Source organism: Mus caroli, chromosome 19, assembly GCF_900094665.2.
Source record: "Mus caroli chromosome 19, CAROLI_EIJ_v1.1, whole genome shotgun sequence".
NCBI lineage: Eukaryota > Metazoa > Chordata > Mammalia > Rodentia > Muridae > Mus > Mus caroli.
In genome coordinates, this window is record NC_034588.1 from 21,975,805 (window position 1) to 21,994,028 (window position 18,224).

Below are 18,224 nucleotides of genomic sequence, written 5' to 3' on the forward strand. Positions count from 1 at the left end.
AAGGTTAGAATCATTAGGATAAAGCTTTTATCATTATCAGTTGGCTCTGAAATTATTGTATTGGCATCTTGTAAATTGTGATATTATTGATACATGAATCTGATTGGTTAATTAAGCATTAGGAGTCCTGATTTTACCAGGTGTACTGGCTGGTTTTGTGTCAACTTGACACAATTTGGAGTTATCACAGAGCTTCAGTTGGGCAAGTGCCTCCATGAGATCCAGCTGTAAGGTATTTTCTCAATTAGTGATCAAGGGGAGAGGGACCCTTGTGGGTGGTTCCATCCCTGGGCTGGTAGTCTTGGGTTCTATAAGAAAGCAAGCTGAGCAAGCCAGGGGAAGCAAGCCAGTAAGTAACATCCCTCCATGGCCTCTGCATCAGCTCCTGCTTCCTGATCTGCTTGAGTTCCAGTCCTGACTTCCTTTGGTGATTAACAGCAATGTGGAAGTGTAAGCTGAATAAACCCTTTTCTTCCCAACTTGCACCTTGGTTATGGTGTTTGTGCAGGAATAGAAACCCTGACTAAGACACCAGGAAACTGGGTGTTGTGATATGCATTGTGATTGACTGCAGAAAGGAGTTGTACAGCTATGTTTTCCATGATAACTTTTATTCCACTGTTCATAAAATGTAGCATGATTTTTCAAGTCAATAAATGGGCAGTCTTGATCTACTTCACCCTCGATGTGGCAAAGACCCAAATTTATTTGTTCAATTTTTGTTTTCATTTTTATCAACAGAAAGTAACTAGAATCCTAAAATTTTCTAGAGCATTCTGTATATCTGAAAACAGAGAGGTCTCCTTAATGGTTTTCAGACACTGCTTTTGGAAAAAGAATAAAACACAGGCTTACCTCCATGCATAGCATCAACACGGATCTTCAGTTGGCTGGGTCCTGTCAGCAAACTCTTGATGGCGTTAAAGTCAAAGATATTCCGGAGGAGGTTGAGATAGATGTCAACGGGGTCCACAATCTCCACTGATTAATGGGAAAACAGAAAGGGATGTCAGTGAGCATACCCAGAAATGATCTTTACAGACATAAAAAGAATTACCACCCCAATGATGGGAAATTCTGAACAAAGTCCCAGAATAACCTGCATGCTACATGATCAGGAAAATATCCACTTCCAGACCAAACCTCAAGCCATAGCACAGCCAAAATGCAACAAACTTTTCAGATAAGTAAAGGTACAAACACTATCGTTCCACATTCTTTTTGCAAGGATAAAATGAACCACTAGAAGAATTTACAATACAAGTATATGGTCACTCCTGCTGATACCTTGTCAGCAAACACCTCTCTCTCTCTCTCCCAGCTGCACACTCACCAATGCTAACAATCAACTCACATATGCAGTGGTCCTTCCCGTGGGGTTAGCCAAAAAAATGACTCAGCTGGTGTGAAACAAACACATAAAGGAATGACCCAGCTGTGGTCTTATTTTCCACATGTTATTATGCACACTGGATCCAAGCACAGAAGTGGTGATGTGGGGCATATTCTGACTTTACATAAACCCTCTTTTACACTCAGCCTAGTACCTAATCTCCAGGGGAATGCCAAACATCTGCAAATGCTCCGGAAACACAAGAGCTCTCCAATGTGCCACTGAGAATCCCACCTTTTTATTTAACTCATGAAGACCCAGCACACAGAATATGGCACCATTTTCAAATAGCTATCAGACACAATGAATGCTCAGAAAGTATTCTTTCAAGGGGGAGTAAATATTTGAATTGGGGAGAAATAAAATTTTGTCCAGAAAAAAAGTACTGCTTTTTAAATTTGTAGTTACATCTATTTATCTCTTTAATTCTGTGTGTGTGTGTGTGTGTGTGTGTGTGTGTGTGTGTGTGTGTGTATTTATGTATGTGTACACATATTTGGGTATGTGCACATGAGTCCAGCCACCTACAAATGTCAGAGGTATTGGATCCCCTGAAGTTGGAATTGTGACTGGATATGAGCTGCCTGGGTGCTGGAATACAAACTTGGTACTCTCTCACAAATACTAAACCATCTTTCCAGACCCCTATAATTAAGTTTTTAAATATCATATATTTTTTCAATGTCATATTGCTTTGAAGCTGAAATACTTAAGCCTACATTAAAGGTATTATCAGGCTGGTGAGATGGCTCAGCAGGTAAGAGCACTGACTGCTCTTCCCAAGGTCCTGAGTTCAAATCTCAGCAACCACATGGTGGCTCACAATCACCTATAATGAGATCTGACACCCTCTTCTGGTACATCTGAAGTCAGCTATAGTTCATAGCAGTTCATAGCAGCCTTATTTATATTAGCCAGAAGCTGAAAAGAACCCAGATTTCCCTCAGCATGGATACAGAAAATGTGGTACATTTACATAATGGAGTTCTACTCAGCTATTAAAAACAATGAATTTATGAAATTCTTAGGCAAATGGATGGAACTAGAAAATATCATCCTGAGTAAGGTAACCCAGTTACAAAAGAACACACATGGTATGCACTCACTGATAAGTGGATATTAGCCCAGAAGTTCAGAATACCCAAAATACAATTTACATACCACATGAAGCTCAAGAAGAAGGAAGACCAAAGAGTGGATACTTTTGTCCTTCTTAGAAGGGGGATCAAAATACCCATAGGAGGAGATACAGAGAAAAAGGTTGGAGCAGAAACTGAAGGAAAGGCCATCCAGTGACTGTCCCACCTGGGGATCCATCTCATATACAGTTACCAAACCCAGACACTATTGTGGATGCCAACAAGTGCTTGCTGACAGGATACTGATATAGCTGTCTCCTGAGAGGCTCTGCCAGTACCTGACAAATACAGAGGTAGATGCTCTCAGCCTACCATTGAACTGAGCACAGGGTCCCCAATGAAGGAGCTAGAGAAAGGACCCAAGGAACTGAAGGGGTTTGCAGCCCCATAGGAGGAACAACAATATGAACTATCCAATACCCCCAGAGCTCCCTGGGACTAAACCACCAACCAAAGAGTACACAAGGAGGGACTCATGGCTCCAGCCACATATGTAGCAGAGGATGGATTTATGAGACATCAATAGGAGGAGAGGCCCTTGTTCTTGTGAAGGCTCGATGCCCCAGTGTAGGGGGATCCCAGAACAGTGGAGTGGGAATGGATGGGTTAGTGAGCAAAGTGGGGGTGGGGGGATGGAATAGGGGGGTTCAGAGGGAAAATGGGGGAAGAGGATAAAATTTGAAATGTAAATAAAGAAAATATCTAATAAAGAAGAAAATGCAAAAAATGTAAAAATAAATAAATAAAAGAAAGAATGTAAGAGGTGGAGTACAGAGAACAGTGTGGTATTAAGTCCTGTCTTCTACATATGACATTGCCATTGTGTTTAGGAACTCACTGCAACTATGGTTACCTGAGAAAGATCGAGCAAACAAGATCAACCAATGTTCCAACAGGGAAGCACTAATCAGATTAGGTGGTTTAAAAATAAACAAAAACAGCAAGAGAGAGAGAGAGAAAGAGAGAGAGAGAACATGAATATGAGAGGAAGACATGTTAAGAGTGGAGCCTGTGGGAGAGCTAGGAAGTGCTATGATCAAGATATATTGTTTACATATGAAGATACATTGTTTACATGTATGACAATATTGAAGAACAAATAATGATACTCTGTTGTTTACGTGGGCACTGTTGCTTCTAGTGGATATGATAAGGCTTTCGGGAAATACTTACTATCTGAGCAATAATCAACTCAAAACTTTCCAAGAAAGACATGGTATAGGTCTCCCAGTGCTTTTGCCACCACACAGTTTATTTTAAGCTCTTCTCTGACTTTAAAAATCTTGTGCACAGGTTGTGAAGGTGAATCCAGGAGAAATTATGAGTAGGAGTTGGGGGAGTGAATAAGATCAAAGTACATTGTATAAATATATAAATTTCTTAAAGAATTAATAAAAATGCTATATTTTTAAAAACCATGTGCCTATGATAGTTCATCTTTTTCATCTAGGTGAATTGCTTGTAAAAATGAGGACACCATTGGAACACAAACTGTGCCCAATCTTGTAGAGGGACTGCAAGAATAAAAGAAGGTAGCTCTATTGCTAACTATATGCCTTCTGTACAATTTTAATTGAATAAAATGAGATGAGATGCATATTCACAGTATGAATATTGGTATAGTATTCAAACTGAATCTGTAAAATAATAAATTCTGTTCTTAGTACTTCTATAGTTTATCCACTCAACCATGTAATATTTGTCAAACTCATTCTGGTTGTTTTCCCTTTTGGGGAACAACACCTCTCTGTGGGGCTCTGCCTAGTTTCCAACTTATGACCCTGCTTCCTCAGTCTCCTCAGTCCTGTGGTTACATTGTATGCCAGACTGTTTGTTTAATTCTTGAACAATTTGCCTTAAAAAAAAATACTTGGGAGTTACTGAGTTCCTTTGTAAAATCTCTGGAGACAGTACTTGGCATAGAGCAGGTGATCAACCATGGTGTATGAAGCAGAACTGGATGGCTCTAGCCTGTCAAAGAAACTCCTACCTCCCATGGGAAATTTAACAACCCATTGCTCTCTTAACCCGCATCTTTGCCTTAATTACTTAGAAATTATTGAAAAGCAAATTTTGGTGATCCACAGTCTACTCCGTGTATGCTATGATGCTACAAACCTTATCCTATGTTGAGAATGATACAGTTTGGAGAGTGGCTTTTGAAAGTGTCCATATCTAATTCAGAGGTTTCTCCAGTTTCTTTCTGTACTGCATATACTTTCTAACTATTCATACAGCGCCACTCTTCAGCTGACTAATTCAGTCATTTTCATGAGTATCCTTCCCTGAAGCAACCACTGATCACCAACCAGGACCCGCCACACACCCATGGACAACTAGAATCTACCATATGCATCCCTCTTGGAAGGTTGCCCCATGCAGGAACATTTTCTGACTTTTTCAAGATATCTGTTACCTCTGAATGGTTTGAACTTGTTCTCCAGGTCAAATTCTTGTCTTCCCAGTCGAGACAGGTCGATTCGAAGATCTGGACAAATGGCATATTCCTCAATTGTTTTGCTGATCTGGTAGATTTTGTCTGAGACAACATCTGGTGCAGGACCTAAAAATTTGACATCCAAAATGCATTTATTTTAAAGCCCCTATAATTTCTATCAGAGATGCATTACTGGCCTCCCGCACTAGCAAGGAGGGACTCTCTACACAATGAACAAAGATTCACAGTTCAATTAGACCATGTATGTCCCACATTTTATTCATTCACTATGGAGAGGATATTTGATCAGCCCGGCCTGTTCAGTGTAGATGAACAACCCACATGTTTGTTTTAATCCACTCCTAAGCAATGATACATACACTCTAAAAATAGTTTTGCACCTGCTGGGGAGACCCGGTTATGTAATCAGCTTTGTTCAGGATATGAGACACAAACAGGATATGCACTTGACAGAAGTCGGAGATTCCAGATTCAAACCACAGCTCCCCAAGTGCCTCAGAAATCTGATTTCTACTCCTCACTGTTGTCTCATTGATATGTGATGCTACCCAGATACGTTCATTACTTTTTCCAGTTCATACTCGCCATCACAACTTAGTTTTTAAAAATGGGAAGTAGCTAAAAACTGCTTGATATGTTTCCTCAGGAGGTCAGACTAGCAACAGTGTTGGAGTTAAATGACTTTAAATGAGCTAAGCATGAAATCAGTAGTTGGTTTTGGTCATAGACAGGACTATATGGTCCTCATGTGAGCCTACATGTGTGAAAACATATTGGATATGTTATATGGAGCTTAATACTCAAGAACATAAGTATTGCCACCCTCTCTAAGTGGAGAAACTGAAGTCAGAGAGCAAGGTGAATCTTCATTTGTTTGTACAGTTTACTTTTAATTTTATGTGTATGGATGTTTCACCTTGACATTTTCTGTGCACCACATGTCTTTAATGGTCACAGCATCCAGAAGAGGGCATCATATCCCCCTGGAACTAGAGGTACAGACCAGAACATTGTCAGCTGCCTTGTGGGTGCACAAGTATTTCATGTAACAGAATGCCCTCCAGGTCCATCCACGTTGTAACAAATGAAAGTCCATCCCATTCTAAGACTGGTAATATCCCATCGTGTATCTATTACCTTCTTCATCTATTCAACTATTAACAGATACTTGGGTTGTTTCTATATCTTAGCTGTGATGGTTTGTATATGCTCAGCCCAGGGAGTGGCACTATTAGAAGGTGTGAACTTGTAGGAGTAGGTGTGTCACTGTGGATATGGGCTTTCAGACCCTCATTCTACCTGCCTGGAAGTTAGTCTTCCACTAGCAGTCTTCAAGAAGATGAAGAACTCTCAGCTCTGCCTGCATCATGCCTGCCTGGATACTTCCATGTTCCCACCTTGATAATAATGGACTGAATATCTGAACCTGTAAGCCAGCCCCAATCAAATGTTGTCCTTTATAAGACTTGCCTTGGTCATGGTGTCTGTTTACAGCAGTAAAACCCTAAGATATTAGCTATTGTGGGTAATGCTATAAAGAAAATAGGAGTGCAGATTTCCTTGCACTATAGTGATCCAGCATCATTGAGTTTAGAGTCAGAAGAGGGATGGCTTGCTCATATGGAAGTTCCTTTTTTTTTCCCTCCATACTGTTTCCTTAATGGTCATACCAATTTGTATAACTTGACAATTATTCTAGGCTTCTCCTTCTCCCTATCCTCTCAAACATTTATGTTACTTATTTTCATAGTAGCCATCCTAGCAAATAGAAGACAATAACTGTCCATATGATTCTTGAATTTGTTATCTTATTGTCTAACTAAAGAATGTTCCACATGTCCTGGGAAAGAACATATCCTGCTGTCATGAGACAGTAAGTTCTAGTCGTGCCTGTGAGGTCTGTTCGGTATAAAATGCAGTTCAAATCCCATGAGAACTTTGTCTTGTTGATCTACCCATTGATGAAAATGGGATATTGAAGTACCCTACTATTGTTATCCTGATACCCATTACTTCCTTTGTATTCATTAAGATTTGCTTTAAGTACTCGGGAGCCTCATCACTGAGCACATATTGACTCATAATTCTTATGGGTTCTTAGTGAACTGTTCCCTTTGTCATTACATGGTGACCTTATTTTCACCTTGTAATAATTATTTGACTTGAGTTATATTTTACCTAAGTGTTACCAGCCTTGGTTTCCTTTGGTGTCTATCTTCTAGAACTATCTTTTTGTGCTCCTTCCCTTTCGACTCACATGTGCTCTTAAAGCTTCAGAGTCAACTACAGGCAGCAAGGAGATGAGATGGCTCCTTTTTGTAGTCATCCAGCAACTCTACCTATTTTAATTGAAGAAGTTAATCCAGGATTCTGGGATATTACTCATAGTACTTACCCGCCCACTCAGGTGACTGCTCTCTGGTTGTTTCCGTGGCTCTTTATTACTTTCTTCCATTTTTTGTGTGTCTACTTTTGTGATTTTGTGATTTTCCTATACTATTGCATGTTGATTATGCCCTCAACACTTGTAGATGTGCTCTAATATTTCCTTGTGGTTAGTATGTGTGGATGGGGGCGGGGTGTTACCTGTGAATATGCATGTGTGTGTCTGTGTCTGGGTACATGTGTGTATCTGTGAACCCATAAGAATTATGAGTCAATATGTGCTCAGTGATGAGGCTCCCGAGTACTTAAAGCAAATCTTAATGAATACAAAGGAAGTAATGGGTATCAGGATAACAATAGTAGGGTACTTCAATATCCCATTTTCATCAATGGGTAGATCAACAAGACAAAGTTCTCATGGGATTTGAACTGCATTTTATACCGAACAGACCTCACAGGCACGACTAGAACTTACTGTCTCATGACAGCAGGATATGTTCTTTCCCAGGAAAGATACATGTGTGTATCTGTGTGTGTCTTTCTTTGTGTATGTTAACATTCAATATGAATAATTTATGAATAGTTTATTTTTAAACAATGTAAAAAGTGGCCATGGGGAGGAACAATAACAAATTCTTCTTCTTCCAGTACATCATTGTGCTGTTTTCCCTTGTGCCGGGAATAATTCACAATAATAACTGCTTTTTATTAAAATTCAGCTTACGCTCTCATAAAGCAAACAGGCTTGATATTCTAGATTTTAAAAGACTAAAGAGGCTTAGTGAAAACCAAGGTACAATTCTGATGTGCATCTTTTATTTTTAAACGAAACAGCTGTAAATAGCACGTTGACAATCACCACAGGGAAAGTGACTAGAGATCAGGTTTCAGATGGTTTTGGAGGGATGGTGTTATTTTTGTTAGATATGTATGATGGTTAGTCTTCATTGTCAACTGGACTGGATTTGGAATCACTTAGGCGACACATCTCTTAAGGGTGTTTCTGCAAAGGTTTAATTGAAGAGGAAAGGTCCACCCCACATACAGGGCACCCCAAGTGCAGGGCACCCCAAGTACAGGGCACCATTCCATGGACTGAGGCCTCACAGTGAATAAAGGAGAAATACAAAGAAACCAACTTTTGCTCCTCTCCCTTCTCACTCCCCACCCCCGCCCCCAGCAGCCTCACATTCCTCCCCTGTGCACCTTCCCTTCTCTGGTGAACTGTGTCCTCTCAAACCGTGTGCCAAAATAAGCCCTTCTTTCCTGAAGTCACTTTGTGGTCAGGAGTTTGTCACAAGAAAAGTAAACAGCACAGCATGTTCCTATAGTTGTGGGAGATGGGTCTGTCTTTAAAAATGAACACAAAAATACTTAGGTGTGGAATGTCTTCATGTGGAATTTTGCCTTAAAATACCCCAGGGGGCAAAAATGAGAAAAGTACGTGGATGGATAGCTGGAGTCTATTTATGACAGACTATACATTTCTAAAAATTTAAGAACAAATTAAGGACCTTATATACATAGTAAAAATCTCCACTGAGATCGAGACCTAAGCTAAAATTTGTCTCTCAAGCAGCTTTGTGGTCTTCCACAGTAACTCAGCCTCCTGGGGCTTCAATTCATTTATTTGCGGAATGAAAGGGATGTTTTAAATGGCCCCCAGGGTATGTTCTAACTTTAAAATCCAGAGTCCTCTTGTATCAACTATCCAGTCTTTCCCTTGGCTGAAGCATACAGGTGACCAAGAGACTAGCCCTTGTGCATCTGAGAGGCTATGTGGCACTTCCTTGGAATCATATCATAGCCTTGGGCATCTCACTGGATTTTTCTGAGCTGATTCCTCTCCACTTTGCCTGCTTGCCATCAGAGAGTATGATAATATATGAGAAACAGTATCAGTTAAGGCTTATTTGGAACCACATACCTCCATTGGCAACATTAAACTTCACTCCAAACTCTCCCCCTGGTCCTCCAGGACAGTGGCTGGCTGTTAGGATGATCCCACCAGCTGCCTTGATCTTCCTGATAATGCAGGAGACTGCAGGTGTCGACAAGATGCCATTCTGCCCAATAATCAGCCGTCCAATCTAAAAAATATGGGGTAAAAAAAGTCAGTCCAAGGTTCATGGAATTGAAGGCATTTAGACAGGAAAGTAGTCCAGGCTCTGTCAAGAGGTATTCAATCTCCTAGACAAAGGAATTGGACAGACTCTGTGTTAGTAAAGCTGAATAAAAGGAAGATTGTGTGTTCCACCTGAAGTCTCCAAGTCCTGGGGTGCTCATATCTAGTCTTCCACTGCCAGCTAATGATTACTCAAGGATCATTGGTTTCTGGTAGTTTGAAATCTCTACTTTTGAAGACCAACAGGTTTGCTGAGCTCACGTAAGTTCTTACTTTAAGTCTGACTAAGAAACTATAATGATGAAGGTGTTAGAAATGACAAAGAAGAGGGAAAGGATTGCTTCCTACTTCTCTTTCTTCTTCTGTGTGATACTTTACTCTCGATTGCCACCTTGATGCCACTTAGAATCTCCATGGAAACAAATCTCCAGGCTCATCAATAAGGGATTGTCTACATTGGGTTCGCTGAGGGTGGGAGATCTGCCTTAAACGGCTGTTCCAGTCTATGGTCTTGGTCTAAGACTAGATAATAAGAAGAAAGCCACAGAGCAGAAGCACACACAGCTCTCTGCTTCCTGACTGAGCATTCAATGTCGCCAGTTACAGCCTGCTCTTGCTGTCATGCTTTTGAGTTTCTGCACCAATGTAAGAGACAAAAACAGGGACAGCCCTCTGAAACATAGGATTCAGAATCCCTCCATTGCACTGCTCTCTATTGTTCCAACAAATTTGCTTCCTCATATAATATTACCCAATACTTTCCATATTATTTACTCACTCACTATACATAACCCCCAAGAATTATTTATTCTAAATAACCTAGAAAAACCTGCAGAGACAGTGAGTGTGTAATAAATACCTGTGGATCGGTTAGCATCAAAACTAATGAACAAGTTCTGTATGAGAAATACATTGGGAAAGAGAAAGACAGAAGACAACACACATGATGATGTGATGGTTACCTTTGTCAACTTGACACAATTAGAGCCACTAGAAAGCTTCAACAGAGTAGTATCCACATTGAATTGACCCGTGGGCATGCCTGTGGGGGGATTCTCTTAATCAACTGATATGGGGAGGCTCAGCCCACTGTAGGCAGCGCCATTCCCTAGGCAAGGTCCTGAACTGTGTAAGAGCCGAGAAACCAAGGTAAGCGGAAGCAAGAAAGCATATATGGATTCATTCCTCTGTGTCCTTGACTGTGGGTAGGATATGACTGAAGTTTCTGGCTTGACTTCCTCACAGTGATGGAGTGTAGCCTGAAACTATAAGTTGTTTTTGTCAGGAAATTTTATGACAATAGAAATGAATGGCCAGACTGTCCTGGTGGGAGTCAGGAGACTTGGACATCAGCTATGCTACGAAAGGGGTGAAAGAAGAAAAACACTAGTCTAAGTAGAGAAGTAAAACTTTGGAAAGCAGAGCAGGTGAATAAGTCCAGAGTGCATTGTAGACAGCTCAGCCACATCTGAGTGTGCTCTCCTCATGGTGCTAGTGAGGGCCACAGCAGGGTTTGGAAATACAGTTTAGGACAAAGAGAGATTCTTATAAAACTCGCACTGTGTTCAGTACTAGAATACTTTAGAGCACTGAGACAAAGAGATCAAAGCTACATCCAAGGCAGCTGCACTGGCAGAGGATGGGTTTAGGAAACTTTCTCTTCCCCACACTGGACCAGCACAGTGGCAAGAAGTTCATGGAGAGTGGTGCATATAATCAAAATATATTATATATGTGTGTGAAATGTCATCACTAAATACATATTGCATATAATTAATATACCTGATCAATTTTTAAATGAATAAATAAACTTAAAAGCCCTCCCCCACTGAGTCAGGAACTTAACAGCTCTACAGGCAAAGGCCCCTCCCTCTCTGCGTGCTCTGGGAACTCGAAGAAACATAGGACACTTGAAGGAGTCTTACACACTAAAGTGACAAATGAAGGAGTCTTACACACTAACGTGACAGGTGACGGAGTCTTACACACTAACGTGACAGGTGAAAGAGTCTTACACACTAACGTGACAGGTGAAGGAGTCTTACACACTAACGTGACAGGTGAAGGAGTCTTACACACTAACGTGACAGGTGAAGGAGTCTTACACACTAACGTGGCAGGTGAAGGAGTCTTACACACTAACGTGGCAGGTGAAGGAGTCTTACACANCAGGTGAAGGAGTCTTACACACTAACGTGGCAGGTGAAGGAGTCTTACACACTAACGTGGCAGGTGAAGGAGTCTTACACATTAATGTGACAGGTGAAGGAGTCTTACACACTAACGTGACAGGTGAAAGAGTCTTACACACTAACATGACAGGTGAAGGAGTCTTACACACTAACGTGGCAGATGAAAGAGTCTTACACACTAACGTGACAGATGAAGGAATCTTACACACTAACATGACAGGTGAAGGAGTCTTACACACTAACGTGGCAGATGAAGGAGTCTTACACACTAACGTGGCAGATAAGGAGTCTTACACACTAACGTGGCAGATAAGCATACCATGAGACCCCAGGAAAGAATAAACCACAGTAGAGCAGGAAGTGAATGAGGACTTAGGGCATACTCGATACTGCAAACACAGCAAAAGTTTAAGAATCAATCCATATTTTTCAGCAATAACTCAGAAGTACTCTTAATTCTCCATTCAAAAGACACTGGGGGACAAGATGGTCATGGTGAATCAATGCTTTTACTGTCAGGAGTCAGGAGGTAGCAAGAAGAGGATCTCTGTGAATTTGAGGCCAGGATACTCTATATAAAGACAGGGAAGCATAATGAAACCCTACCTCAAAGGAAAAAACAAACAAACAGAACCCATTTGATATTTGGTTTTTACAAGCAAAACACAAACTTGCTAGCAAAGACAGACACAATCTTAGAGTGAACAAATGGTAAAGAGACATCCCAAGCAAATGGAACTAGAAAGCAAGCAGGCGTGGCCATACTAATATTGACAACATAGACTTGAAGCTAAAATTAACTGGAAGAAATCAAAAAGGTTCCCTGCATAATGATGAATGGGACAATCAACATGACAAAAGTTACAGTTAAAGAAATGATACACACGAAACATTGGCGTACTCAATTTCATTACATAAATACAAATTATTCTTGATGTAATAGCACAGACCAACCTCAATACAGCGATGGTGGGTGGCTTTAATATGCCACTCTAACCAAAAATGACACTCTCACCCAGACCCCCCGAAAAGATCAATAAGGAAATATCAGAGTTAAGTCACAGGGGTCAAATAGAACTAGTAGACTTCTATGGAATAGTCCAGCCAAATACTCCAGAATCTACATTCTGCTCTGCAGGCCCTGGAGACTTACCCAAAGAAGGCTGCACTTTAGGATTCAAAGCAAGGCTTAATGAATATAAGAAATCTGAAGTAAATTCTTCTATCTGATCACAATGAAATGCACTAGATCTCAACAGCAAAAGATCATGGAATGTACAAACTCAGAGATCAAACAACACACCACTAAGCAATCATCAAGGAAATTACAAGGAAAATTTAAAAATTCCTCAAACCAAAGCAACCCAACATACCAGAACCTGTGGTATATGATAAAAGACCTTTTAAGAAGAAAGTTTATAGCTATAAATGCATAAAGAAGAATGAAGTTGTGTTCTTTGCTGAAAAACAGATGTGACTGGAGGTAATTCCATTGGGCAAAATAAGTCCAAATTTAGTAAGATAACGCTCTGTGTGGATTCTAGATCTTAAAAACATGCATAAGACCATGTGTGTGTTTGGTGAATATGTGTGTGTGTGTGTATGTTTGTGTGTGTGTATGTGTGTGTGACAGAGTGTATATATGTATTAGTTAGTGTGAGAATATGTTTGACTGAGTATGTGTGAGTATGTGAATTTGTGTGTGTTTGTATGTATGTGTGCATGTATGTATGTTTGTGTGTATGTGTGTGTATGTGTATGAATGACATGAAAGCATAAAAACTGAGGGAGGAAGGAGACTGGCAGGGTAATGGAGGGAGAGATGTAGAGATGCTCCATATCAAAGTATACAACATACTTGAAAGAAACTGTTTCTGTGGAACCAAGACTGTGTACAATGACTAAAAGCCAATGCAAGTGGGGGTGGGGGTGAGGGAGCGAGGCTAAAGACCAGGAGAAGGCTGTCAGGGGCGAATCATTTCCTGGTAGAGGCTGTAGAAATAAAGAAAGTTGTTCAGTTTGTCACTATAAAGTGATAGTGACTTGTATTCATAAGTGTTTGTCTGCCCCATCATCTATATTGATCCTTAAAGAAATACATTCTTAACTGGTAGACAGGAGGCTGAGATAGAGTTCACTAGCCGGGCACTTGCCTACTATACTTCATGAAGTCGTGAATTCTATCCCTGGCACAATAATGAATTAGTTAATGAATAAGTTAATAAAATTGAAAATGGTATATACATGTAGACATGTCTTATAGTGTGTTTACTTAAAATGAAAATTTTAAAATGATCTTGTCCAATAACAAAGAGTCAGCTAGACAGAGTATAGTGGGGGGGGGAACATCATGAAATACTACTTAGCCATTAAAAAGTAATTAATTCTTAATTGCCCAACTGTGGCAAACATAGTTAGCAGTCCACAAAAATTCAGTAGAGGGTCATAGGAGAGTGAAGAGCACTAGAAGTGAGCAAGAAGTAGGCTTCGTCCTACTTAGGTTTCTGTTTCTGGAATAAAACCATGACCAAAATCAACTTAAGGAGGAAAGAGTGTATTTCGGCTTACAACTCCTAGGAACATTTCTCCACTGAAGAAAGTCAGGGAGGTACTCAAGCCAGGAACCTGGAGTCAGGAGATGAAGAAGCCTTGGAGAACTGCTGCTTACTGCTTCTCCTTCACTGCTCCACAGCCTTTATTACACAGCACAGGCCCACCTGCTAAGGAATGGCGCTGCCCTTAGTAGGCTAGCCTTCCCTACATCAATTAGCAATCAGGAAAATGCCTCCACAGATGACCCCACCAATTCTTCTCCTGACATCCCTTCTTCCTAGGTGAGCCTACTTTGTGGCAAGTTGACCAAAACTAAACAACACAATAAACAAGATATGATGGCCCAGTCTGTGAGTGCCCAGGAGTCTCTTTCCCTACCCACTCCTAACATTGTCCAAGAGCTCATGAGCAAAGTGACCACCGTGGTAAAGAGGTTATTCATTAACTCGGAGGCATGGTTTCGGTTCAGCTAGGCTGATCTGCCCTTGTTCCCTGCTAAGTGTCCAATCTGCTGACAGTAGAAATCAACCCCAAGCTGCATTCCCCTGGGATGGATGAGCCAGGTAGCAGGTTGATTCATTTGGGTCAGTTCCATCATGGAAGGTCAGCACTTTGTATTAACATGGACATACAGAAGGAAAGACACACAGAGAGAGGAGGTGAAGACAGAGGCTAAGATGGCTGTGGCTGAGCAATGTGGCCACAAGCCCAGGAAGCCAAAGAATGCCAGCCACCACCAGAAGCTAGAAGAGCCATGGAACAGAGCCTTCCAGAGAGTCTCCAGGGAGCACGGCCCTGCCAATGCCTTCCTTTCAACTTCTGGGCTCCAGATCTGTGAGAAAATAAGTTGCTGTTGTTTGAGCTAAGTGGGTCATTTGTTATGGTAGACTTAACAAATTAATACAAAATCTGCAAACGAATATAAAATCAGTACCCTTTTCTACGGCTGCCACAACAAACTATCAACAACATAGTGGCTAAATCAAGAGCATGTTGGCTTCTTGGCGTTCTGAAGACCCTGAAGCACAAAACCAAGGTGCCCCCAAAGACACGCATCCTCAGATGGCGCCTGGAGAGGGGCCTCCAGCACCTCTCTGGATTCTGGTATCTACCCATGACTCTGTCTTCACATCATCTTCTCCTCTGCATGTCTATGTTGTTTCCTCTTCTGTTAACCTTCCCTCTCTCAGTTAAGCCAAGACGAGCATCATTGGACACGTCATGGCTTTCAGCATCTAACAATTGTTAAGATAAGTGCACATTTAAGGCTTATGGACTAAAGGGAAGGCACCCAATTTGAAGCTACATGTGAATCTTGTACCATGTCTTAGTTCTGTCTCTGCTGCTGTGATGAAACATCCGTGAACAAAAGCAACTTGGGAAGAAAATTATTTATGTCATATTATAATTTATATGGCATCATTGAAAAAAGTCAGGATAGGGACTCAAGACAGGAACCTGGGTGCCTGAGCTGAAGGAAAAATCATGGAAGAATGAACAGCGCTTACTGTCTTTCTTCCTATGACTTGTTCAGTCTTCTTATTTTAAATTAATTTGCTTATTTTATTTATATAAATACACTGATGCTCTCTTCAGACACACCAGAAGAGGGCATTAGATCCCATTACAGATGGTTGTGAGCCGCCATGTGGTTGCTGGGAATTGAACTCAGGACCTCTGGAAGAGCAGCCAGTGCTCTTAACTACTGAGACACCCCTCTACCCCCACCCTGTCTTCTTTCTTAAACCATAGACGACCACCTGCTCAGGGTTGGTATCACCCAAATGGGTTGGGCCCTCTCAGACATGCCCATGGGTAAATATGATGGAGTTATCTTATCCACTGAAGCCTCACTTCCCAGATGCTTCTAGCTTGTGTCAAGTTTGGGGAGCAGGAGGCAGGATGTACCATTTAACTTCTGTGAGCTTAGTGTCTTTATCTGCGAAGCCGAAATTGTTCACTTTAGGTTCTGTAAGGAAAAACACTTTTGAAATTAGGCATGACCCAATATAATACTAATGTCTTCCCTAAACCCTGCACTTATTAAAATTATTTTTTTTCTAGATAGCAGATTCCCCTTTAACCCTCTGTTTCACTTTCTGGGAAAGCCCTAGAAAGACCACCCTCTGTCAAAGTCGCAGACAGCAAAGAAACTATGGTCTGCTTACCTGACTGGCTTTGCTTTTGAGTCCAGCACTGAAGGGCAACATCTGCCTTGTGTATCTGAGTAAAACCGAGACTCAACTGGGGAGGGAAAACTAGGGTATCCCTAAGTCCCTACCCTGAACCTCTCACTGCGTGGCTTTGGCTGGATCTAAGAATGATCCCACCCAGTCCAGCAGAACCAGACTCCCCCGAAGGAACCTTATTGCCACTACTTCAGCTCCTACCAGGACAGAAGGTCAGACCAGTCCTAGTTCCTTAAGTTTCACAGCACAGGAGGCAGCCAGGCAGACACACAGGACTCTTCAGCTGTGTACATGGGGCACATGTCTCCCCAGATTCAGAGTAAGGAGAGAGATGGGTCGACTGGCTCCCACGCTGCCAGGACTTGAGATGCTTAGAGGAAGGGGACATGGTGGTGACCCCTCACGCTGCTTTGTGTTTGTTCTCCTAAGGACACCAAGCCACTCACCAAACAAATATCACTTGTTTATCTTGCTATTGTCTTCACCCAAGGAGGGACATGGCTAGAGATGAGGGAAGAAAGGCGCCTTCCATTGGTCCTAAGATGTAATCAATATGATATAAAGCCTTTCCTAATCACTTCCATTTCTTTATATCATTTGCCCACAACTAACTTATGATTTTCTTCATGCTCTTATTTTCTTCTAGAACGCTAACAACTGTTCTCCTAAATTAGATTTAGTATAAGTTCATTTTCTAACTAGCTCCAACTAAAATCCTTGAGAGCAGAGACGTGCCATTTCAACCCTAAGCCTTAATAGTCCGAGTAGATACAGAACCCAGACGCTGAGTGGGTTCCCCGATAACACAGGCTAAAGAAAACCAGATTGGTCATATGTGTGAACTCTCTCGAGAAAAACACTCCAGTGTAAGTCTCCTTCAGCTTTAAGTAAGACATTTGTTAAAAAGGGAGAGAAGTGTGGCACTTTCGGTGTCTCCCACTCCCTGGTTCACTGCCCTAGAATGGAATCACATGGCTTAATGGGCTATATCCCAGAAATCAATCAGGGAAAGTGAAGAGAGCAATAAACAGACATTTCCTTCATGCCCCACAGAGTGTTCTGCAGGGCCACACAGATGCCACAGTGTCCCCCCCCCCCCATGAGGTACTGTAGCTAGTAATGTATACAAAGACGCCTGTTTCCTGTCTTCTTTGTTTAACACACACACAGAAAGCCCCAAGCCAAGCTGCCATTAACAGGAATACTAAGCCCTCAGTCTTTAAGTCCCAGCTGTCAGAGAGCCATGCTAGCCCTTAAGGAGCGCTTGGTGAATAAGGAGATGGATGGCTCAGTGGAATTTAGAGAAATAACAGACTCGAGGCAAGGCATGGATGTGGTTACCCAAACATCAAGGGACTTCTCCATTTGCAGATGGATAATTGTCAGCTATGTGCTTTCTTACATGGGGACCAGATGGGAACAAGCGGATGCATCCCGGCTTCCTGGACCCTTGGAAGACATCGCATACACTCTGGAGCTGGAAAGAGGTTTGAGGGTACATTTGAACCAAACCAACACAGACTCCTCATGCAACTCCTAGTGTCTGAACATGTGAAGAAAACTCGCAGGCATATAGCAGTGTGGCCCCCACTATGTTGTTTAATCAGCCCACTATGAAAATCTCACCGAGATCACGAACTCTAATTGCCTTCAGCTGCAAACTGGAGTAAAAATGGGAAGTTATGTCCCTGCTAGCAATCAGGTAGTTACGTGCTCAGAGAATGCTCAGTAGCCTTATCCTTGAGCCCGACTCAGTAAATTGCTAACATTCTCTGAGGTAAATCATCTCC

The 18,224-nt window shown here is 41.6% G+C and overlaps 1 protein-coding gene across 1 annotated transcript in view; it reads right to left on the bottom strand.

Annotated features, from left to right (window-relative positions):
* Positions 1-18,224, bottom strand: part of Pgm5 (phosphoglucomutase 5) — a 174,166-nt gene that overhangs the window by 139,806 nt on the left and 16,136 nt on the right. The window contains exons 2-4 of the mRNA XM_021152015.2: positions 9,303-9,465; positions 4,949-5,095; positions 856-981 (exon numbers count right to left, since the gene is read on the bottom strand). Of these exons, the coding sequence (XP_021007674.1) occupies positions 856-981; positions 4,949-5,095; positions 9,303-9,465 (436 nt within the window). The remainder of the gene's footprint in view (positions 1-855; positions 982-4,948; positions 5,096-9,302; positions 9,466-18,224) is intronic.